Source organism: Ursus arctos, unplaced genomic scaffold, assembly GCF_023065955.2.
Source record: "Ursus arctos isolate Adak ecotype North America unplaced genomic scaffold, UrsArc2.0 scaffold_4, whole genome shotgun sequence".
NCBI lineage: Eukaryota > Metazoa > Chordata > Mammalia > Carnivora > Ursidae > Ursus > Ursus arctos.
Window position 1 is genome coordinate 54,923,782 of NW_026623056.1, and position 24,249 is coordinate 54,948,030.

At 37.0% G+C, this 24,249-nt stretch overlaps 1 protein-coding gene across 1 annotated transcript in view; it reads left to right on the forward strand.

Moving 5' to 3' along the window:
* PROS1 (protein S) overlaps window positions 1-23,584 on the forward strand; it is a 66,265-nt gene extending 42,681 nt beyond the window's left edge. Inside the window, exons 10-15 of the mRNA XM_026490997.4 lie at window positions 6,070-6,259; window positions 11,208-11,375; window positions 12,665-12,833; window positions 16,518-16,666; window positions 18,735-18,960; window positions 22,312-23,584. Coding sequence (XP_026346782.1) covers window positions 6,070-6,259; window positions 11,208-11,375; window positions 12,665-12,833; window positions 16,518-16,666; window positions 18,735-18,960; window positions 22,312-22,472 — 1,063 coding nt within the window. The 3' untranslated portion in view covers window positions 22,473-23,584. The remainder of the gene's footprint in view (window positions 1-6,069; window positions 6,260-11,207; window positions 11,376-12,664; window positions 12,834-16,517; window positions 16,667-18,734; window positions 18,961-22,311) is intronic.
* Window positions 23,585-24,249: the final 665 nt, after the last annotated feature.

A 24,249-nucleotide genomic window follows, 5' to 3' on the forward strand; every position in this document is an offset into this window, starting at 1 on the left:
TCATAGATGGCTTTTATGAGATTGAGAAATGTACCCTCTATTCCTACACTCTGAAGGGTTTTAATCAGGAAAGGATGCTGTATTTTGTCAAATGCTTTTTCTGCATCAATTGAGAGGATCATATGGTTCCTGAGTCTTTTCTTGTTGATATGATGTATCACGCTCATCGATTGGTGAATGTTGAACCACGCTTGCATCCCAGGTATGAATCCCACTTGGTCATGATGGATAATCCTTTTAATGTACTGTTGGATTCTATTAGCCAGGATCTTGTTGAGGATTTTGGCATCCATATTCATTAGGGAAATCGGTCTGTAATTCTCTTTTTTGATGGAGTCTTTGCCTGGTTTGGGGATCAAGGTAATATTGGCCTCATAGAATGAGTTTGGTAGCTTTCCTTCTGTTTCTATTTTTTGAAATAGCTTTGGGAGAAAAGGTATTATTTCTTCTTAGAATGTTTGGTAGAATTCCCCAGGAAAACCATCTGGGCCTGGAGTTTTGTTATTTGGAAGGTTGTTTATCACTGATTCAATCTCTTCATAATTAATTGGCCTGTTTAAAAAATCAATTTCTTCCTGTTTCAGTTTTGGTAGTTTATAGGTTTCCAGGAAGGCCTCCATCTCTTGCAGATTGCTTAATTTATTGGCATATAGCTGTTGATAAAAGCTTCCAATAATCCTTCCAATTTCATTGGTGTTGGTCGTGACCTCTCCTTTTTCATTCATAATTTTATTAATTTGGGTCCTCTCTCTATTCTTTTGGATAAGTCTTACCAGCGGTTTGTCAATTTTATTGATTCTCTCAAAGAACCAGCTTCTAGTCCTGTTGATCTGCTCTACTGTACTTCTGGTTTCTAATTCATTGATTTCTGCTCTCATCTTGGTCAACTGCTTCCTTGTGAGTGGATTAGGCCTGTCCCTCTGTTGCTGTTCCAGCTTCTTGAGGTGAGAATATAAAAACTGCATTTTAGATTTTTCTATTCTTTTGAGTGAGGCTTGGATGGCTATGTATTTCCCCCTTAGGACTGCCTTTGCAGTATCCCATAGGTTTTGGACCGTTGTGTTTTCATTCTCGTTGGTCTCCATAAATTGTTTACATTGATTTTTGATTTCCTGGTTTATCGAGTCATTCCTGAGCAAGATGGTTCTTAGTCTCCAAGTGTTTGAGTTTCTTCCAATTTTTTCCTTGTGGTTGAGTTCCAATTTCAGAGCATTGTGGTCTGAGAATATGCAGGGGATAATTTCAGTCTTTTGTTATCGGTTGAGACCTGTTTTGTGTCCCAGAACATGGTCTATTCTTGAGAATGTTCCATGGGCATTAGAATAGAATGAATATTCTTTGGTTCTGGGGTGTAGTGTTCTATATATATCTATGAGGTCCAACTCGTCAAGTATGCATTCAAAGCTCTTGTTTCTATGTTGGTTTTCTTCTCCGGTTTTCTGTCTGTTGCTGATAGTGGAGTGTTGAGGTCCCCTACTATTAACGTATTTTTAATCTATATGTCTCTTTATTCTGGTTAAGAGTTGGCTTGTGTATCTTGCTGCTCCCCTGGTGGGGGCATATATATTTATAATTGTCATATCCACTTGTTGGATACATCCTTTAAGAATAATATAGTGCCCTTCTGTGTCTCTAACTGTAGTCTTTAGTTTAAAATCCAATCTGTCTGATATGAGAATCGCTACCCCAGCTTTCTTTTGAGGTCCATTGGCGTGAAAGATGGTATTCCATCCCTTTACTTTCAGTCTGGATGTATCTTTAGGTTCAAAATGAGTCTCTTGTAGACAGCAAATGGATGGGTCATGTCTTTTTATCCAATGTGCAACCCTGTGGCACTTTATGGGAGCATTTAGGCCATTTACATTGAGACTGATTATTGAGAGAGATGGTTTTAATGATGCCATGTTGCCAGTAAAGTCTTTGTTTCTATAGATTGTGACTTTCTGTTCTGTATCACTCTTGGGGCCTTTTTACTTTTATAGAACCCCCCTTAATATCTCCTGTAGGGCTGGTTTCGTGGTTACGAAATTGGTTAATGACTGGCGATTCTGGAAGGTCTTTATTTCTCCATCCATTCTGAATGACAGCCTTGCTGGATAGAGGGTTTTTGGCTGAATGTTTTTCTCTGAAAGAGCTTTATAAATGCCCCCCCAACCCTTTCTCTCATTCCAGGTCTGTGTAGACAGGTCTGACGTAATTCTGATACCTTTGCCTTGGTACGTGAGAAATTTTGTTGCCCTGGCCGCTTTCAATACTGTATCCTTGGATCTAATATTTGCGAATTGCACTATGACGTGACGTGGCGTGGGTTTGTCGTGGTTGAGCTTGGGAGGGGTCCTCTCTGCCTCTTGGACACGAATGCTTGTTTCCCTTGCTAGATTAGGGAAGTTTTCAGCTACAATTTGTTCAAATATCTCTTCTAGACCTCTGTTTTTCTCCACCCCCTCAGGGATGCCGATGATTCTGATATTGGAACGTTTCATTGAGTCAGTAATCTCCCGTAACCTACATTCCTGTGTGTGGATTTTTTTGAGTCCAGATTTTATTTTAGTTTTTTCTTCTACTAACCCATCCTCCAATTCGCCAATTTGTCGTTCTGCCTCATTCACCCTGGCCATCAGAGCCTCTCGTTTGACTGCATTTGGCTCATAGAATTTTTAATTTCTGCCAAATTCGCTCTCATTTCCGCCCTTAGAGATTCTATATTCTCTTTAACATTTTCGTTAATACTTTTTTCAAGTCTACACATCATCTTGACCATTGTTACTCTGAATTCCATTTCTGATAATTTGGTTATATCCATATCCATTAGTTCTGTGGCAGAGGCCACAGACTCATTGTCTTTTCTTTGCTTGGGGGGGATTTGTCTTTCTCGTCATTCTGATGAGGAGAGGTTGCGGGGTTGCCCAGAGCCCAAATTATTGACCGGGACCCAGGCAGTGCACATTTGTTTTATAGGGATCTTAGGGATGTGGGCTTCTTGACTTTTCAGCCTGCCTTCTGGGGGAGGGGCCTGCCGCGCCGATACTCAGGCACCCCTTTTTGGGTAGAGTCTCCGTGTCCCCTGCAAGGGGGGATGGGGATGGGCACGCTGTGAGCTGGTATTTCCAGGCTTTTGTTCTCTGGCGGCTTTCCCTGGCGGTTTGCTGTGCCTCTTCTGAGAGTCAGAGCAGCAGTGGCTGAATCTCAGCCTCTGTCTCAGAACAGAGGGATCGCGGACCGTTCTCCACTGATGTTCTGGCCACTTTAACTCTGTTTCTGTTGGTGCTGCTCAACCCTGCAGCGTCCCGGGATGTGCACCCCATACCCGGCGTCCCTGCCCTCACTTCCAGGGCCAGCATGTCTCTGTCCTTTGTGTTTCTAACGCCGCCAGCCGCCAGCCACCCCCGCGTGCTCCGAGCCAGCCACCCCCGAGCGCTCCGGAGCTCCGGCCCTCAGACTGGTCGCCTGCGTTCCCCGGCTCATGGTCTCAGTCTGCTCTCTCGCAGGTGCAGGTCTCCGAGTCCGCCCGCTCCCCTGTGCAAGTGGCTACCGCTTCCCAGCGCCCGAACGCGGTGGCTCCCTCCCCCTTCCGTTTATCTTCCGATATCTGTGTGTGGTTTCCCGGCTGCCCGCTTCGTACCTCAATACTGGAGATTTGTAGAGATCCAGATGTATCTTCCTGCATCTCAGGCTGATTCTGTGGATGTTCAGGCTGGCCTGGTACCTATCCAGCTCGACTTAGGGGACCGGCTGAAAAAGGGGTCCCCTACTCCTCCGCCATCTTAACTCCATCCGCATGCTATGACATTTCTTGTTCCAAGCCAAATAGTTGATAGCAGAGACCAGAGATCAAAACTCAGAATCCAGTAGTCTGACTAAAGAAGGAACAGAAGCTGAACTGTATTCTAAAATTCACTGATATAATTGTGCTCCTTCAATACTCTTTTTTTTTTTAAGCTTTTATTTATTTATTTGACAGAGAGACAGCCAGTGAGAAAGGGAACACAAGCAGGGGAGTGGGAGAGGAAGAGGCAGGCTCCCAGTGGAGGAGCCTGATGCGGGGCTCAATTCCAGAACACTGGGATCACGCCCTGAGCTGAAGGCAGATGCTTAACGACTGAGCCACCCAGGCGCCCCTCGTTCAATACTGTTACCCACCAAGACCTGGTTTTCCTTTTAACATCTCAGAACAAATAATATTGTCTGGTGACATGGACTGGGGACAACATTTCCTTTGCAAAGAGAATAATGAGAATGAGAGAGAAAAAATTATTGCAGACTTAGGTATGCTCAGGTGATTCAGTTGGGGCTCTAACATTGGATCAAATAGGCCAAATAATAATTTTTTCAGTATTTATTGCCTATTTATTTAAACTTTTTATTGAAGTATAATATATATACATATATGGAAATATACACATACCTTAAATGTACAGCTTGATGAATTTTTTATAAACTGCCACCTGGTGAGTCAGCAACACAGAATAGCCAGTGCTTTGTTGCTCCCCCCACCCCTTTTTGCAAATTCCTTCAGCTGTTTCCAATGATCAAATATTTATCCTATCCTAAAGTTAACAAATTCATTCTTCTTCAGAAAAAGAATTAATTGTTCCCCAATGTATGCTGATATATTCCAGACAGAAAGATGCAGAACACAGCTCTGTATTACTGGGTTAGCATGATTTTGCAAAGAGAAGGAAATTACCTCCAGAATAGGATCAACTTCTGGGAGATCCTGAGCATACACAGATTTGCGTTTTGACAAGATAATACATGTTTGACATCAGCAAAATGTGGTGGTTATGAAAGAGAATAAAGGTCCTCATCCTAAGTGAAAAATATAAATAGTAATAATAATAATCTTAGTTCAGTCAATTACTACTATATCGTTATCTATCCAACATACTTTACTGCACATGACCTCTTTTAAATATTTCTTTGGAATTCTAAAGATTAAAAAATTTATTTTTTATGAGCCTTTCTTTGCTCCATTTGAAGTTAGAAGTTGTGTATGGTGCCCCTATTACTATTACTAGTAGGTAAGGGTGTGGGATTCTTTCTTGCCTTACTTGGCAATTATCTGAAGTCCTGACTTTTAAATTAACTTTATTTTAGCTTAACTCAAGGGATGAGAGTTACACAACTATTTTTTCTATTCCCTGTTTGTCTTTTTTCAATCATTTTGATTTGCTGGTTTCTGGGAAATGTTAATGCTGATTCTCATTACAGTGTCATTAGGGCACTAATCAATACATGTTATTTTTTAATGCAGCATTTCTAAGATATTTCTTCCCCTGTAATAGCTACCTATATACGTGGGGTCTTAATAGCAACAGTCATTGCCCTAGAGCTCAGATACCCCCAAGCACATGGCCAGACTACATCTTTTAAGCTGTCCTTTCATGTGCTCTAGTATAGTGATTTATACAGTTAGAGCTCTGGAGAGCTTTTGAAATCAAACTAACGGATATATTTTAAAGTTTTTTACTTTACGTTTCTTACCACACAGGAAGGCTTAATTATGTTTGCAGTCAGACAGATGCGGTCTTATATATCTCCGTGATTGATTCCTTCCTGACATATATGAAATCACAGGGAAAATGGGCCTTTTGATGTATAAACCAATCATGAAATTGTACCATCCTTTACTAATCACTTAACGGACACAGCAAAAAAAAAAAAAAAAAAGGAATCTTAATGTCAGAATGTCAGATTATATAGTGTATTAAAAAGCTCCAGGAGAGATAGAATATATGTAATATTGGTACATGTGTATGAATTCCAGCATTTAAAAGAGTGCCTTCAAAACAAATGCCAAAACAGATGAAAAATTACCACAGCATCTGTTCACGGGGGAAAAAGACTCCAAGAATAAGCAAGAAAATTAAATAACCTGATTTTAAACACATGGAACCAGAAATAACACATGAACAGTTTAATTCTGCCCTACTCTTTCTTTAATTCCAGGAAAGAAAGAAACAGTTGGCTCTTTCAACATACTGCTGTTTGCTAGTATAAGAGAAAAAGCATAATATATTGAGCTTTCCGAATTTCTCTCTTAAGGCTCTCTGTTTGTCCATTATTTAGATTTTCAGCCGAATTTGATTTCCGGACATATGATTCAGCAGGTGTGATCCTGTACGCAGAATCTCTTGACCGCTCGGCTTGGTTCCTGATTGCCCTGCGTGACGGAAAGATTGAAATCCAGTTTAAAAATGAATTTACAACAAAAATCACAACTGGAGGCAAAGTTATTAATGATGGTCAATGGAATATGGTAGGTTTTTGCAGATTTCACCAAGAAGATCCCTACTTTGACACAGTTTGTTTAACATCATTAATAATTTATTTTTATACTGATAACAAATCTAAATGGAGCTGGATTTATTTGATGTTGTATGAAGCATATTCCATACACTGTAAATCCTTGAAACAGCCTCTGAGAAATGATAACCTCACATAATATATTTAGGATTTTCTGGAACTGAAATTGTTTTCAGCTATTTGCTGGGACTACTCTATCTTTGACTTTTTACCTTTTTTAGTGGCTGTTATTGGTGTCTCTCCTATAGGTTAGGGATTATTAGCAGGCTTAACAGCTTATGCAAAGATAATCACTGACCAAGGACAGTTATACTGAGTAGCCATTCATATTTTTTAAATGAAAGAGAAATACACATAGTAACATAGAAATACACATAGAAAGAGTAATGCGTATAGTAATTAGCTCAATTTTAAATATTAGCATATAGATAAATAATTTGTACAAAACAGTATATGCTAGCTAGTACCAATTAGAGTGCTTAGAAATAAGCATTTTTACATAATCCCTAACAGTGAGCCTAAAATGGAATTTTTCATGAAGGTATTACTGCATCTATAATGGGGAGAATTCTTTTCTGCATAAGAGTCATCGCTACTTTCTGCAGCTGATAATTGAGAGATCAGCTTCCCCGTAGAATGTGGTACCCAAAAGAGACACTTCCTATACCTATGGTATCTGCCAGGAGGTCCATGTTGAGAAGACATGTGAAGTCATCACTAAATTATTTCATTTCTTTATTTACTCACTCATGCATTCATATATTCCATGAGCTTTTAGTGAGCACTTTTAAAATGCTACATTCCTGAGTCCAAGGTGCTAGAACTCTGGCAAGAGATTTTCCTTGCTCTTGAACTCACTTAGTACCTCACAGTTTAATAGCTGGTGCTGCCTTATGAATTAATGCAATGTAATGTGAGATCGTTACAGTACAAGTAGTAATAAAGTACAGGTGGGCACAGGTGTGGTTTACCAAAAATGGCGCTATTCATCCTTTGACAGCCATAGATTTTGGACTCTTACCAGAATAATGTCTGCACAAGATCAGATGCAGTTGTCAGAGTCATCACTGAAATTCTCTGGCTTCTCCAGATGCTCTTGTTAGTGTCCACACAGCTTGATATGTACAACTATTCCTCCAGTGTACTGAACAAGACATTTTATTGCCTAATGTCCCCAAATCACATATCTAAAAATCACTAAGATCACTTTTCAGCAAAAAAGAGCAAATGGAATTTTTTTCTGATTAGTTGATACAAATTGAAAATATTATTTGTTTGAAGAAGAACGTGGATACACTCTAGGTAATACAGAATATATATAAAGAAGGTAAATGTTTACCTTTTAAGCTAACATCTTGAGTTGCAGGGAGTGTTTATTAATAAATTATCCATGAATGATATGTTAAAGGCAGGATTGTGGATTGGATAGAAGGCAGCCATTCAGTTCCACACATTCTGTCTCCTATATTTATGATCCTTGTTAAAAAGAAACTCATTTAATGATATGCCCATATTCTGATTAAAATTTCCCTTTATAAACTGAATCCAACTTGACATTAAAAATTAAAAAACCATAAACAAGTCAGAGAAAAACTTTAATCTGGTAATAAATTTGGTGCTGGATCTTTTTTAAAAAGTCTTAATTTGATATTTTAACAATTTATGAATGTTCACCCCCCCCATATAAATGGGATTTCTTTTCTTCATATCTTTCATTTAAAAACATTACGGCATGATATTTTTACCATTTTGTAATCTTGATGGCTTGTTAATAAACTATACTGTTTTAGACAAATTTATGCAACCACAGAAATTATCTCAAATAGATACATATTTTAAGTAAACATTTTAATTGACAAAGTTAAATTAATCTATAAACTGGACTATTCACTTGATAGCAGTTGTTTCATTAATTTTAAATAATTTTAAAATTTCAAATGAAATACTTTAAAAATAAGCAATTAAAATGTGGAATTGTTTTGTAATCAGATAAATAGAATGTATGTGTAATTGTTAAGTAACTATAATGGCTATAAACTATAGAAGTAAATATTGCTTTATTATAAATCATTATTATATCTCATATTTGGGTATGATTCTAAAATGGGTAGGAAATCTGTAATTTGGATCATAATTTTATTCATTCAATAATATATTTATTGAGCACTTTATGTGCTATTCCTTCCTTTGGGTGGTGAGGCTACAACAGTGAATAAAACAAAATCACTTCTTTGTGGAGCTTGCATACTCACGGTGAGATGTAAACCACAAATTGAACGAACAAATAGATATGTCAGGTAGTGGTTAGTGCTAGGAGGAAGAAACAAAAGCAAGGCCAGGTAACAGAGAGTGATGAAGCTGAGTGTGCATGTGGAATCAGGAAAGCCATCTCTGATGAGATTACATCTGAACGGAGACCAGGGCGCAGATCATGGGAAGTCTCTGGGGTGATGATTCTGTGCCATGTGAAGAGCAAGTACAGAGCATCAGGCAGGAGGGTGTGATTGTTGTATTTGAGGAACAACACAAAGGTCAGTGTAGATGCAGGGGAGTATGGGAGGCAGAGAGGGGCAGAAAATGAGGTTAGAAATGTGTTCTGTAACAAGACCAGGTGAGGTCATGGGTACTGTAGTGGGAACTTGGAGTTTATGCTAAGTAGAAAGACCTTGGATGATTGTGAGAAGTGACATGATTTAATTTGCATGTATGTTAAAAGGTAATCTGTAATCAGGAGATGATGACTTTGTGGAAACTAGATAGTAGACAGTAAGAATGGGACAGATTGTGGGGTCAAGAGACCATTGCAGTAGCTCAGTGGAGAGAAGATGGCATCACTGACGACAGTGTTGATAGGTGGGGGAAAATGGTCAGATTCTGGATATACTTTTAAGGTCCAGCCTTCAATTTCAGGTAGATAAAAACTTTTGAATATTCAGCATAAAGAGGGGCTCAAAGGTCATGAGATTATTGTTAATCTGTGGTTCTAAACTCTAACTCATCCAGTGCCAACGTATTCACAATGCTCCTGTAATGAAATGCATCAATAATGTAAGCTACTTTTGCATATCCCTAATAGAAACCAATGTAATGCTTTAATTATTATACAAAGAAATAAAGGAACATAATTTATAAGAAAATGATATATATTCCAACATATAAATGCTCAAGCACAAGTACAGTATTTGTCAAAGCTTGCTCCTATACGTAGAATAATGTGAAAGCTGCAAATGAAGAGTTATACTGGAATGTTGTACTGATAGTTCAGATACTCTTTAAGTGCATAGATGATATTGCCATCGGTGAAAGTAATTTTCCGAAATAGTGAGAAACTCTTGGTAAAGATCCAGACAAAACAAGCATCAGTTTATCCTTGGTTTACAAGACTTTTATTCCTGAAAAATTCAGGGAATGCGCTGAAATGGTACAAAAAATATTTTGTGTGCATATATACAGAAACTCAGATAAGCACAAGTATACCCTACATGAATATCCTGTAGGGATGTTCAGAAGGTTTGCAGGGTATTGAATATTTTATTACTTATTTTGCATGACTCTCTTGCATATGACAGATGTCCAGCATCTTGCAGTGTCAGCATACGTCCTACTCATTGTGACAACTAAAAGTACCATCCCTACCCCCAAATTTTCCTGATGCCCTAGAGTGGAGCAGTAGACCTCCACTTAAAAATATTTGCATGACTAGAGGGAAAAGGTCTGGGGGCTGAGCTCTGGGTTATTACAGACGTTGAGAGCAGAGGAGGAGCCAGCAACGGAGGCTGAGAGGGAGTGGTAAGAATGGAGAGATGCAAGCGAGTCTGAGGTTTTAGAGGCTGACTTAACATCTTCAAGGAGGGCATGAATAGTCCTTCAAGTAAAATGATGCCGGTTGGCTACATTAAGGACAGCGCACTGACTAACTTTAAATCTGTAAACATTACCAAAGTTATTTTACTTTAGAGCACAGTTTTCCCCTTCCTCTAGTGGTGCTTTAATATGCCCACTCTTTGGCTTCCATCGTTGATGAGTAAAAGAAGAGTTTGCGTGTTGAGTGCTACAGTTTTGCGTGAGGAGATAGGCAGCTATGGTTCTTCAAATCACCTTTTTGGGACTTTTTTGTTATTGTTGTTGTTTACCATCACTTTCAACCTTTTTTAAAAACCCAAACTACTTTCAGGGCACCCGGGTGGCTCAGTCGGTTAAGCGTCCGACTCCTGGATCTCAGCTCAGGGCTTGATCTCAGGGTCATGAGTTCAGGCCCTGTGTTGGGCTCCATGCTGGGCATCAAGCCTACATAAGAAAAAAAAAAAAAAATGAAAACAAAACTACTTTCAAAATTGGAAAAACCCAATTTAATTTTATGTGTTGTGTTTCCTTATGACCTGAATTACTTTCGAATTTTGAAATAAAATAGAATTTGTGTGTAATGAACAGAATACTGGAGGTACTGATTTCTCATACATTATATTAAGAATTTATTTCCATTATTGATTCTATATGTATACTTTCAGACAGTTGCAAAAATAAGAAGACTTAAAAGCTTTCTAAGATTTTGTAGAGTGACTCACTTAAAACTTAATTTTATGACACTGGATTTGAAGTATGTATATTATAATTTGGATGTTTAAATTTAAAAGAACAATATTCTGGGTTTGTTTTTTTTTTACTTTAAAATATGGTGTTCATTTAATTTTCAATCAAGAATTATCACTTTAAAACCCATTTTTACCACCTTTATAGTAATTAGACATTTCAAGTGGATTACAACAAATTAATAATTACATTAAAATGATTATTTTGAGAACTGTTTTATCAGAATAATAACAGGATTTTTCAATCTTAGCGTTTCAAATGACATGCAGTGATGTTTGGTTGTTTGATAATTTTTGTCTTTTTAATTGTAGGTCTCTGTGGAAGAATTAGAACACAGTATTAGTGTAAAAATAGCTAAAGAAGCTGTAATGAATATAAATAAACCTGAAAGCCTTTTTAAGCCTACAAATGGATTTCTAGAAACTAAAGTGTATTTTGCAGGATTACCTCGGAAAGCAGAGAACACCCTCATTAGACCGGTAACGATCCAAGCTTATATCATTCATCATGGATGAGTTCCTCTTGTCTGTAATGGATTTGAGGATGTGTTTTTCTGAGAGTCAAAAGAAGTTATTTTGTTAAACATACCAACTGTGACAACTTGAATTGAACAAGGAAAAATAACATAGCGATCCTTGAAATTATATTAAGGAAATAAAGAAAATAAATGTAGTGTTTTTGAGCCCATTTAAATTCCCAGTGTTACCCATGGGGACATAGATTTTTTTTTTTTAATTCTCAAGCATCAGTTCAGTGTTAACATGATAACTGTCCATATTCAGCTATTACAAATATAAATACATATATTTGAGTCCAAAAATACAGCATTTTGTAGAAGCCAGTCAAATGCTTTGAAGAAGCATTTTCTTACGTCTATTTTAGGACTTAAATTTTGGGAGATAAAATAACATATAAAGGTGGAACTTTAAAAAAAAAATCTTTGCTGGGTGTATAACTTCAGCCTATCATAAATTGAAGGTATATATAATAGATGATTTTCTGAATATGATGTTTAATAACCGTGGAATAGGTTTCATGAAGGAGACTAATCACTGTCCTTGAAGAGTTTTAAAAATTTCATTTGAAGTCATGGGTCTGTCAATTACACTTGCTGATTTAACTTAAATATTTACTATTTTATATCCATCTTTTACTCATGGCGATTCACAGTTACCTTAACTTTTGAAAGATTTCTGCAGTATGATATAAAACCTGAATTAGTTCACCCATGTCAGAGTGAATGCATCTGTTCCTTTGAAATTGATAAATCAAGACATTTTAAAAGTAAAATAAACTATTCAAAAACTATTTATGAAATGGCTACTATGGGTCTTGAGTCTGTCTGGATGCTTTGATGGAGACTAAAGAGTGCAAACACTTAAGTTCCTGAAGAGGTTCAGTGTCTGATGGCAGAACAAACCTATATATAAATGCAATTAAAGAAAGCAGCTTAGAGCCCAGGGCCACAGCTAGAAGCATATATGGAACTTGAGAGCAGAAGAGTTATTTCTAGGTGATAGAGGAGAGGCAGGTAGGGCTTGAGGGGTTAAAAATCATTAGGATCCCAGTGGAGTTCTGTGATGGCGTAAACTGTAACTGCAAAAAGGGCACCTTTAAAAATTTAGATAATACTCAAAATATTTTAAGTATTTTAAAAATGTCATCTAAGAAAGGGTTTTCCCTTTAAATGAAAACTGCATTTGTAATCAGTATGAGTCTGACTTTAAAGTTTAAGACGCACTCCTTGACCTATATTTTAATTTGTTAGATTAACCCTCGTCTAGATGGATGTATACGAGGCTGGAATTTGATGGATCAAGGAGCTTCAGGAATAAAGGAAATTATTCAAGAAAAACAAAATAAGCATTGTCTTGTCACTGTGGAGAAGGGTTCCTACTATCCTGGTTCTGGAGTTGCTCAATTTAGCATAGATTATAGTAAGTGATGTCTCGTTTTACCTCTCTTTTCTCATTAATGACTAAATTTATTCATTGACAAACAGCAATATTTCCTTCAGTAAACATCAAATACTAAACTATGCGCCAGGCATAGTGTTAGGCTTATTCATGGTTTTATGTATTTCTTATTAAATTTTTGTAGTATGTTGAGGGGGAAAAGTAGTAGAATATGCTTCTGTTATTTAAAGATTATTTTTTTAAAAAAGTTATTCACAAATTAGTTGATTAATTGCAAGTAAATTCAATTAACCTATTTTAAGGTTCACCAATTTCTCAGTTGCCTTGAGTCTACTGATTAATGCAGCAAAAGGATTCATCTTCATTTCTAGAATTTCAATTGATTGGTTCTTAAAATGTCCAACCCTTTGTTGAAATTTCCCATCTGTTCATACATGTTGTCCACATTTTCTACCTGAGCCTTCAACTTATTAATCATAATTATTTTAAATTCCTGTCTGATGGGTCCAATATCTGACATGTTGATTGCCTTATCTCTTGACCATGTGTTGTTTTTCCTTGTTTCCTTCGGTATTGCATAATTTTTGGTTTAGAAGGTAAGCATCTTCTTTAGAACAGTAGAGACAGATAAATAATATATATGTCTGGAGATGAGCATATTTCTGCTTTTGGTAGGCCTTTTATAAAGTGGTTGAATCAGTCTAGTCAAGAGTTTAGCTGCTCAAGCTTTCTTGTTTCCATGAGTACCCTTCAAATTCCTTTATTGTTACCTTGTGTCTATGGTAGTGACTGGTTTGCCAGAGGATTTTTCTTAATAGCTCTTCTGTCCTTAGCTTTAGGTATTCTGTTTATGATATGCCTCAGGAAAGTATCTCTCCATGGTCTTGCTTCATCCCAAAAGAATGCTCTTATTACTTGACATTTGCTAGCATGGTCACAGGGCCTGGGGAACATTCTCTAATGTTCTGATACAGATTCAGTTTTGGGCAAGTACTGTATCCCTGGGTCTCAGGGGTGTGAACTTTTCATTGTCCGCCTCCCAGCCACCTGTGGGGGAGATATCTAATGATCAGGACTCCAGATGGTCTTTTTGCTCCTTCTCCATGGTAAATGGTTTTTGGTTGGTTTGTTTTTTCCAGTTTCCTTTCCTTAACCTGTAAACGCAGTGGGTCTTTGCATGTGTTCTAATGGCAACAATGTTTGTTGCTTTCCCCCCAACGCTGTAAGGCTTTAGTTGCATAGAGAAGACAGAGAAAGAATGGAGTTTGTGCATTTCCTGCCGGTTGCTGCTCCTCTCCTCCAGGCCTGCAGGAGGAGGGGAGCTAGATAATTGGTCTTCGGTGGTGGTTGTTGTAAGGGTAGGAGCAGTGCTCTTTCCAGTTTCTTACAGCCAAAGCAGAATAGGAACTCCTGCTAGACTGACCTAGGTTTTTGCCTTTGCAAATAGTATTTCCATAATACCCTTGGACATACATCTTTATACCTTTATATGATTAATTCTGTAGGAGAGAATCTTAGATTATGTCCATCAAAGGTTATGCAGATGTATATAGTTCCTACTGTTCAGATAGATTCTCTTCCAGAGATGTTTTATCAATTTATACTTCTACCAACAGAATAAGAAAGTGTATGCTTGAGATTTGTTTCCAGTCTGAGAGTTGAAAAATTAAATCATGTAGTTTTAAATATTATTATCCCAATTCTATTGAAGTTAAATATCCACATGTTTATTAGCTATTTTTATATCTTAATTATCTTATTAGGTTCTTTGTCTTTTTCTGTTTAGGAGTTCATTATTTGAGCTACTAATACTTTGCATTATAAACTTAGTGTTAATCTGATATCTCTGCTTTAAGGAAAATTATATTTTAAATGTGTTTATTTGCAGTCTAAAAAAGTATTATTACAGTTTTAAGGAAGAATCTTACACTAGTACTTTTTGTGTTCCTACCATAAAGTAATGCAGTGTCTTTAACTTTAGTTCTGTTCTGTATATGAAGGATTTTTTAAAAAAATGTATTAATTGGAGTTGATGACTGAATATAGGAAAAAACTAGGCCCACAATAACTTGCTCAAAGGAAACTCTCTGAAAAGAAAATGAAAATAAGAGTTCCGTTTTATCTGAAAAAAAAATTACTTTCATAAGTAGTTAGTTGATGGATAACTTCAAAGTGACCTACTTTTAAATTAATATTTAATGTTACATTATAATTTCTGTACATGTGCATATTTATCTTGAGTTTGTTAATATCTTACAGTAAATTTACTTATTTCAAAATGATTATATATGTGTGTGTGTGTGTGTATATATATATATATATATATATATATATATGCTTTGTTTTGTTTTTTTTCCCCTCTCCTGGGTGGGAATTAACGTATTATAAATGGGGACGCCTGGGTGGCTCAGTTGGTTAAGCGTCTGCCTTTGGCATAGGTCATGATCCCAGTGTCCTGGGATCGAGTCTGGCATCAGGCTTCTTGCTCAGTGGGGAGCTTGCTTCTCCTTCTACCTGCCCCTCCCCCTGCTTATGCACTCTCTTCTCGCTCTGTCTCTGACAAATAAATAAATAAAATCTTTTAAAAAACGATTATAAATGAACAATGTTATAGCATTAGATGTGGCTAAATGGAAGATCATCTTGTCAAAGGGAAATTATTTTCTCCATTCACAGTCACCTTTTCAAAACCTACAAGTGGTATTTGGGCTATTGTTTTATATTACTTCATAATAAATAAGGAAGACTTCACTCAAAATGTGGATTAATATCTTTTTTAAAGATTTTATTTATTTGAGAGAGAGAGAAAGAGTATGAATGGGGAGGGGCAGAGGAAGAGGGAGAGTGACAAGCAGACTCCCTGCTGAGTGGGGAGCCTGATGTGGGGCTCGATTCCAGGACCCTGAGATCATGACCTGAGCTGAAGTCAAATGCTTAATCGACTGAGCCACCCAGGTGCCCCAGTATTTTTAGGAATTAAACTATTTTGGAAACATATCAATTCAAATATTTTTTTGAGTGACTGCTGTGAAAAACAAAGTGGTTGTAGAGACTTGTAGGCTTGCACTCTTGTAGGACAGACAACCTAGTAACAAAAAAAAGAATGTTAACTATTATGACAAGAGAATCGCAGAAGAGTTCCTGTTAGAATTTTAGAGTTACGTGTTGATTTCAGAGTATTTCTGTACTCCCAAACTATCTAACTCCACTATTTGTATAAATCATATTTTTCTTTCCCACTGCTTTGAACTGACCCCTTTATGGATGAGGAATGGTAGGGTGGTGATGGCAGCCATACCTGAATGTTCCCTCAGAAGCATTAGAATGAATTTGTTGAATTTCCTTCTAAATGTGTACTTTAAAATATGACCACTCTGAGATTGAACCAGTGGTGACTATGGAGGCAGAAGAATACCTGTAAAAGAGCCAACAGGGAAGTTCATAATATTCTGAAACACCACATCTAGATTTGTATTCTGGGAAGACCAGAAGGCCAGGGCTCCATTTATATGTTTCTCACCTGTATTTAAAAAAATGTGTTTTGTTTTTTCTTTTTTTGCCTGGGTTTTATAGATCACTGAGGAAGGAGAATGAGAATCTTTAGTATTCCACACATATAAATTGAGTCTTAGTGAGATTGTAATAATTCCTCCTGACACACTTGAGGAGTACACTGATCCTGCTTCTGTCTCATTGCTTAAACAGGTAACATATCCAATGCTGAGGACTGGCAAGTAAACGCGTCCTTGAACATTCGCCCATCCGCGGGCACTGGTGTTATGTTCGCCTTGGTTTCTGGTAACACCGTGCCCTTTGCCTTGTCCTTGGTAGACTCCGCCTCTGAAAAGCTTCAGGTAACCTCACTAAACTTTTGTGATTCTTGGTTTGTTTTGTTTTGTTTTTTTATCTGTAAAATGGATATGTTAGCAGTATTTAACTCAAAGTGCTAGTTGGATGATTAAATGAGATAACATGTAAAGTATTTAGCACAGTCTTCGGCATATCAATAAGGACTCAAAAAAATGTCCATTATTATTACTTTTTTGCTGGCTTATTTCCAGGGCCTGATCCAGAAAGTAGGAGGAGAAATTGAAAAGCCTGTTACTGTGTATCCACAGCCTAGATAAGGGGGACTCACAGACAGGCTGCCTGGACCCTTCCCAGAGAACAGAGATCCACCTTTATTTAAATCCTTGAAATATGGTGGGAATCATAGTCTGTACTAACAAAATAAAAGTGACTCTGATTAAAATTCAGTCTCAGATATTCCGTGCCCAATTATAATGTTTTGTGCTCTCTGGCACTCTTATCTTTTCTCCCATGAGTAAATTAGGAAGGACTGGAGAAAACTGAAACCAGTCCACCTGGCTTCTTGCTGGAGGAAGAACAGGAAAAAACTCTTGGATAAAAGAAAACATGAGCGTTATCAGAAGATCTGTATTATTCAGCCTTCTATTAGAGGCTAATAGTTCTGACCATGTGTCATCCACAATGGATTCCAACAAATTACAGCAAGGAGCTTGATTTTGTGCCAAGGTTGGCTTGGATGATCTCTGTAGCTTTTAGAAAGAAGCGTATAATTGAATAATGTCTGTAGCAATAAAAAGGTGTGTTGTTTTCAGCTTCACGATGATTGCAAGGAGTTTCTGGTGGTTAAGCATAAGCCACCTAAGGAGATCCTGCTGAGTTTTTATCTCCAGTCTAACACAGGAGCTTGCTACGTTTAGATTCCAGCTTTTTGTTCGCTTTCTTTCCCCCAACAAAATGGAAATCCTATCTTCAGCACTATATCCCTGCAGTAGAGGAGATTAATGCATGCCATGTCTTTGATACTTATTTTATCTTTTCCGTGTTTGACTCCATGGCTCCTTTTTTCCCGCCATGTCAGATTGCCTTCTCAATATCTGGGTACAATATTTCATAACATTATTCCACATATTGTTGATCATTTCTGGAACAGTTGTCAGCAGACCATTTTAAGATTATTAGTGAGTTCAAGGATATGGATATATAACAGTAACAGATTTCCTCAAATAACCTGTATTTAATAAGTATAGACTTGGATTCTTAAGTAAATACTTCAGACTATCTTTCTACCATCTCATAACACCCATGTTCCTAGTTTTGATTTTCTTTTCTTTTTTTTTAAGATTTTACTTATTTATTTGATAGAGAGCAAGAACAAGGGGGGGAGGGGCAGATGGAGAGGGAGAAGTAGGCTCCCCACTAAGCAGGGACCACGAAGTGGGGCTCCATCCCAGGACCTTGAGATAGTGACCTGAGCCGAAGGCAGACACCTAACCTACTGAGCTACCCAGGCGCCCCTTGATTTTATTTTCTTTTTACCTTTCCTCTGTACACAAAGAAGTTATATGCATAGATCACTGTGAACAAGTTGAGTAGTTTTGTGTCTCAGCAGTTTGAAAAGTTCTGCAAAATGAATACATTTTTTCTTTTGAATATCTTCTGGTAAATACTCTGTAACTTACTGCTGGCGATCCCTGGCTTTCCTCTCTCAGGACTTTTTCACTCATTTTGTCCCAAGTCTTACAGGATTGCTTGTGTGGCACACAGAAACCTTTCAGTCTTGCTGGCATGTGCTTACTCAAGCACTTGAAATTTTCCAATCCTTTTCCCCAACAAAGAGTGATTCAACTCCTTCATTTTTCACATGTAAGTTTTGAAGTTGGAAAGGCTCACAAACAGAAAAATATTGCTTAAGACACCACTTTAGATTCCCATCTTTGGTAAAACAACATGGTGTATTGAATTTTCAGAAGCCACTACCCATTTATATCTTAGCTAAACCTGAAATTTGTAAAACTAATGTATATTTAAAAATTATGACGTGACTCAAAAGTCACTCTTAAGTGGCATTATCATTAATACTTGCTTATATTGAATCTTTGCTGTGTTTTTCAGGATATCCTGGTGTCTGTTGAAAATATGGTAATGTTTCGGATAGAGGCCGTAAGTCTGTGTTCCAGTCAACAATTTCATCTGGAATTAAGAGTCAACAGAAACAATCTAGAGCTGTTCACTCCACTTGAAAAAGGCGTCACCTCCTCTGAAAACCTTAAAAAACAATTGGCCATTTTAGACAAAGCAATGAAAGGGACAGTGACCACTTACCTGGGTGGCCTTCCAGGTATCTTCTTACTTTTTTTTTTTTTTTTTCAAAATTATCTTTAAAAAGTTTTAAAAAGTATCTTTTTAATCAATTGATAGTATTTAAAATATGTAATCTTAGTAAAAGGACCTTAGAGGGGAAGACAAAATTCCAGTATCCATTTTTCTTGTCCTGGGGATTTATATTGTTGTTTTATTAGTATATTTTATTTATTCTTTTAATAGTGAACTAAAATTAACCATGATTTGTTGCATTCGATTATCTTAGTCAGAAAGTGTTTATTTCAGTTCATCCTCACAATAGTCTTGTGAGTTCAATATTTATTCTTTTTTTTTTTAAGTTTTTATTTATTTATTTATTTATTTATTTATTTATTTATTTGACAGAGAGAGACAGCCAGCGAGAGAGGGAACACAAGCAGGGGGAGTGGGAGAGGAAGAAGCAGGCTCCTAGAAGAGAAGCCTGATGTGGGGCTCGATCCCAGAACACTGGGATCATGCCCTGAGCCGAAGGCAGACGTGTAACGACTGGGCCACCCAGGCGCCCCTCAATATTTATTCTTTAATTCATCCATCATTTACCTTTTATTTATTAAGAACCTACCTCCCAGGTCGTAGGGTTATAGTAATAAACAAATAGATGTGATCCCTGCTGCTAAGCCTTTTTACAATCTAGTACAGAGGCAGACATCAAATAACCAATGAGGAAAATATCGGAATAATTAAATTGTGATAACTTCTATGAAGGAAAAGTATGAATTTCTTTCAGAGCCTAAAAATGGGGACTAGCCCTGGTTGTGCGGGTCAGGAATGAGCTCTCTGAAGAAAAGCCTAAGATATAAATATTGACAAATTGAAGGGTTAAATGTAACCGAGTGGTAGGGTGGGAATTGGAATTAATATGCAAGTAAAAAAGGTCTGTGTGTGGGCAAAACGGGGGTGGATACACTTGAGGAATATATAGAAGATGAGTGTGGTGAAAACACATTGAGCAAGGGGAATGGTAGTGCAGGATGAGGCTGGGAACTGGGTAGGTGGGTGGGGGGTTTGTAGACTTGGTTCAGGGTCCTAAGTCTTATTACAAGAGCCATGGGAGTCTTTAAAAAAAAGTTAGACAGCGAAATAGTATATCAGTATTATCATTTTAAAAACCCACCCTACGTGATGGATAGAGATGGACAGGTGGGAGGCGAAAGTGGATGAGATGATACGGGGCTGCTGAAGTAGTCCAGATGGAAAAGCAGTAACAATAACAGAAGCAACGACTATACTACCATCAGTCAGTGTGTAGTAAATAGTCCGGCATCATTCAGAGTGCTTCAGAGGGATCGACATTTAATTTGCAAAATAGACCTGGGAGGCAGGTGCTATTTTTATCCCCATATTACAGATGAGGAAGCTGCTGGACTCGGATGATGGCAGTGAAGATGGGCACAGGGATTAGATGGGACATGTATGTGAGAAACAACATTAATAGGATTTAATGACTGAAAGGCAGGTATAAGGATCTCTTTCTTAGGTATCTGGCTTGAGCACTTGCGTGAGTGGAGGTTCCATTTACCATAAGATGGGGAAAACTGGAGGAAAAGCACATTCATCATTTTTTTTTAAGATTTTATTTCTTTATTTGTCAGAGAGAGAGAGCACAAAAGGGGGAGTGGCAGGCAGAGGGAGAAGCACTGAGCAAGGAGCCTGATGTGGGACTCTATCCTAGGACCTGGGAATCATGACCTGAGCAAAAGGCAGACGCTTAACCAACTGAGCCACCCAGGCGTCCCATCACATTCATCTTTGACCTAATATTGGAAAATATGAAATTGGCATCAACATTTTACTTTAAATGGCAAAATGTAATTGAGGCAGAAAGTTTTTGAGAAATATTTTCAAATACAATTTGCAGGTTATTCTCATAGGGAAAATTCTGAGTTTGATGTCTGGAGTTCTAGTAACCTTCATTTTCTTACTTTTAACTGCTCAGGGCCTTCATTTTTCACATATGGAAATTTTATCTGGGTTTTTGTGGAATAGAAGTAAGGATGCTCTAAAAGTTATGGATAGATAGATAAATAGATAGGTTAGCATGCTGAACTATTAAAAAGTTACTTAAGTTACTGTGGTTTATTATTAGGAAGTATAATTATAGGTCAAATGAATGAATTCTATATTGAAGTCCACCTACTATCTTATTTGCAAATGAGTTGAATGCAGTTTTAGTAAATCAGACGATGAAAGAGTTGAAAAGAAGTAAAGCTATCGAATTTTAATGGTTTTAGGACTTTGGCATCAGCACTGAAGATTGACTTCAGGCAAGATGTGTTTAGAGAAAGAGTGAGGGAAATTGAGGAGAACTGACAATTGAGATATTAGGAGTGTAAACAGTGGAATAGGTAAATTACCAGTTGATATGCAAAACAGGCATATTCAGTCGCATGTTATGAATTAAAAATCAGAGGAAATTGATGATTCTGAGGATTTTTATAATAATGGCATAATCTTTGTTGCTCAGCCAGACTTGAAAGGGTTTCGTAAAGAATGCTGTGAATCCCTAGAAAAGTATGAACTTTATTCACTGCGTTGGCAAATTAAAGGTGGAAAATTTGAACTGTATGTTTTTTGCATAAGGTACTAAGAAAGAATAAAGGCTGAAAAATGTCCGTTGGGAGCTAAATTCATGGGGAGGAGATGCCAAAAAGAGAAGCAAGTAGAGAGATAGATATTATTAAGATGAACCATAGTTCTTAGGAATTCAAGGGTGTTACTCAAGTATTAACTCTGACAAGGAGAGTGAAAGTGTTGAAAGGCCCAAAGGCCCTAAACTATTCACTGAAGCATTATTAAAATTATTTTTTTGAACACTAAACAGTAGATAAAGTGAATTCCCTATTATGACCTACCATTGTATGCTCAGCAAGAAGCTATTTTTGGGAAAATATAGAAATCTGCTTTTATTCCAGCAGTAATAAAAGAGATACACTTATCACGGCATTTTAAAAAGATTTCCATGTAGCTATAGTTTGGAGTTGAAAAAATGATTTAACAATGCTTAAACTGTTGCTCAAATTTAAAAAGAAAATAATCAACTAGAACATCACAGTTAAGAATATGCTCTTTTTTATTCTTTTTAAAGTGTGTTTATTTATCTTAGGTTTGAATGAGACTGATTGTGTTTATGACATCAGAGGAACTCATGATATGCTGAATCCAGTGCCAGCCTTATATACATAGGAGTCACTTAGTATAAATTTATTGAATAATTACATTATTAATTTTTCCTTTATGATTAGAATTTGGTTGGAAATGGGAAGTCTGAATAGTTCCTCTAAAGATGCCATAAGTCTTGGGCTAATATTTTAATATTCTGTTTTTACAGATATTCCATTCAGTGCCACACCAGTGAATGCCTTTTATAATGGCTGCATGGAAGTGAACATTAATGGTGTTCAGCTGGATCTGGATGAAGCCGTTTCTAAACATAATGATATTAGAGCTCACTCGTGTCCATCAGTTTTGAAAAACACAGAGAAATCTTAAGGCTTCTTTCCTGAGTCGATAATGTATTTTTCCTGTGTGTAATTATACTTACATTTCAATAATAGCTGAAGGGTTTTACCTGCAATGTGCAGACCTTGATTATTTCATGGTACTTTGACTTTCCTGGAATTTTTAAAAAAGGTCCTTTTTCAAGAAGAACAAGATCCTCTTGTGGTACAAATCACATTTAAAAGTTCTTACCTCTATTGCTGCCTAGAAATTAAATAATGAAATACATAAACATTTCTAATTTGATTTTTTTTGCTACAAATGACATTTCTTCATTTTTATGTTTGTAAAAGTAAAATTTAATTTTATCACCATGAGCTAGTGCTGAAATATCTGTGTTTTTTGAAAGGTAAGGAAGTAAACTCAAACAAAAGTGAATGTGACTAAATACTATGGATCATAGCAGATACTCTTTTATTTATTTTTGTTTTTCCCTAAGGAGGGCAGAAGGAGAGACAGCAGCCTATTAGGAATGAATTGAGTAGAAGGCTTTAAAGCTTTACTCCAAAAACAGTTCCTCAGCTTCACATTTGAACCAGTAGCTTTCCTGAATTACAAAACAAGTGGGACAGATTTTCATGAGAACACACAAATCTTGCTGGTTAGTAATTGGATTTTATGAGGATGCGATACTAGATTGTGCTGGAATGGGTGTCAGAACCTGGGATGGATACGGTCCTTAAGTATGGTTGGGGGTCACACAAGCTCAAGATAGAAAAAGCAGAACCTAAGATGGAAAGAAGAATGAGAGAATGAATAACGTGGAAGTGCATAGTTTTCCTAGAATCCAGCTTTAATTACCAGAGTAAGTTGCCAGATGTGATTGTTGAAGGGCAAAAAGAACTCTGAAAGCTTGAACAGGTATAATGAAAGGATAACCACGGAGGGACATAGTTAATACTGTGTCTTTGGAGTAAGGAGGTGAAGAGTGTCATGTACTTGTTGGTAATGCATTCCAAGTGACAGTTTTATCACTCCCAAACCTACCAGTCACATAGGTATGGATCAGATGTTTCATCAATGGTTTTAGAAAATAAACTTTTTTTCTACTATAGATATTTTATATCATGTAAAACATAATAAATTGGAGTATATTGCAAACATTTACGTGAATAATATTTGTATTCTATCAACTCTTTGTGCAGAACATACAATTATATAACATACTTGTAAGTCTTCCTGCAGCACAGTGGTTTTTTAGTTGAAAGATATAAAGGTCAAATATTTGATCAGTAGCTATGGTTGAGTTATAGACTGGAGCTCAGAAAGGGAAGAAAAGCAAAGGCGATGAGTATTGAATGTTTGACACCTGCCAGAAATTGTACTAGCTCATCTTACTCGATGTAATCTTTCTCCCAATTTACCACCAGGTACTGTGGGTGATGAATTTCAGCAAGCAACTGTTGACAATTACGTTGGTGTAAAAAAGCAAAGAAGTAGAAAAACTGAAAGCCAATGAAAAGGAAAAATAAGAAAGGAAGGGAGGGAAAAATGAATTTTCTTTGGGGAGGAGTTTTATGATTCTTATTTAATTATGTCCAGATACAAAGACGGGTGTAGGGACCAATTCCACACTTCCCATCAGAAACAGAAAACTTCCAACATACAGTGATCTGCAAAGAGGCTCCAGAGACCCATGTATAAATTTCATCTCTCTTTGAGATGCATGTACGAATGGCTTAGAGAGGTGGGCGGGGAGGTGTTTCTTACAAACGAGAATCTTCTGACGATCTTACACATGGGCTCCTTGCTATACCTGGCTTCAGGC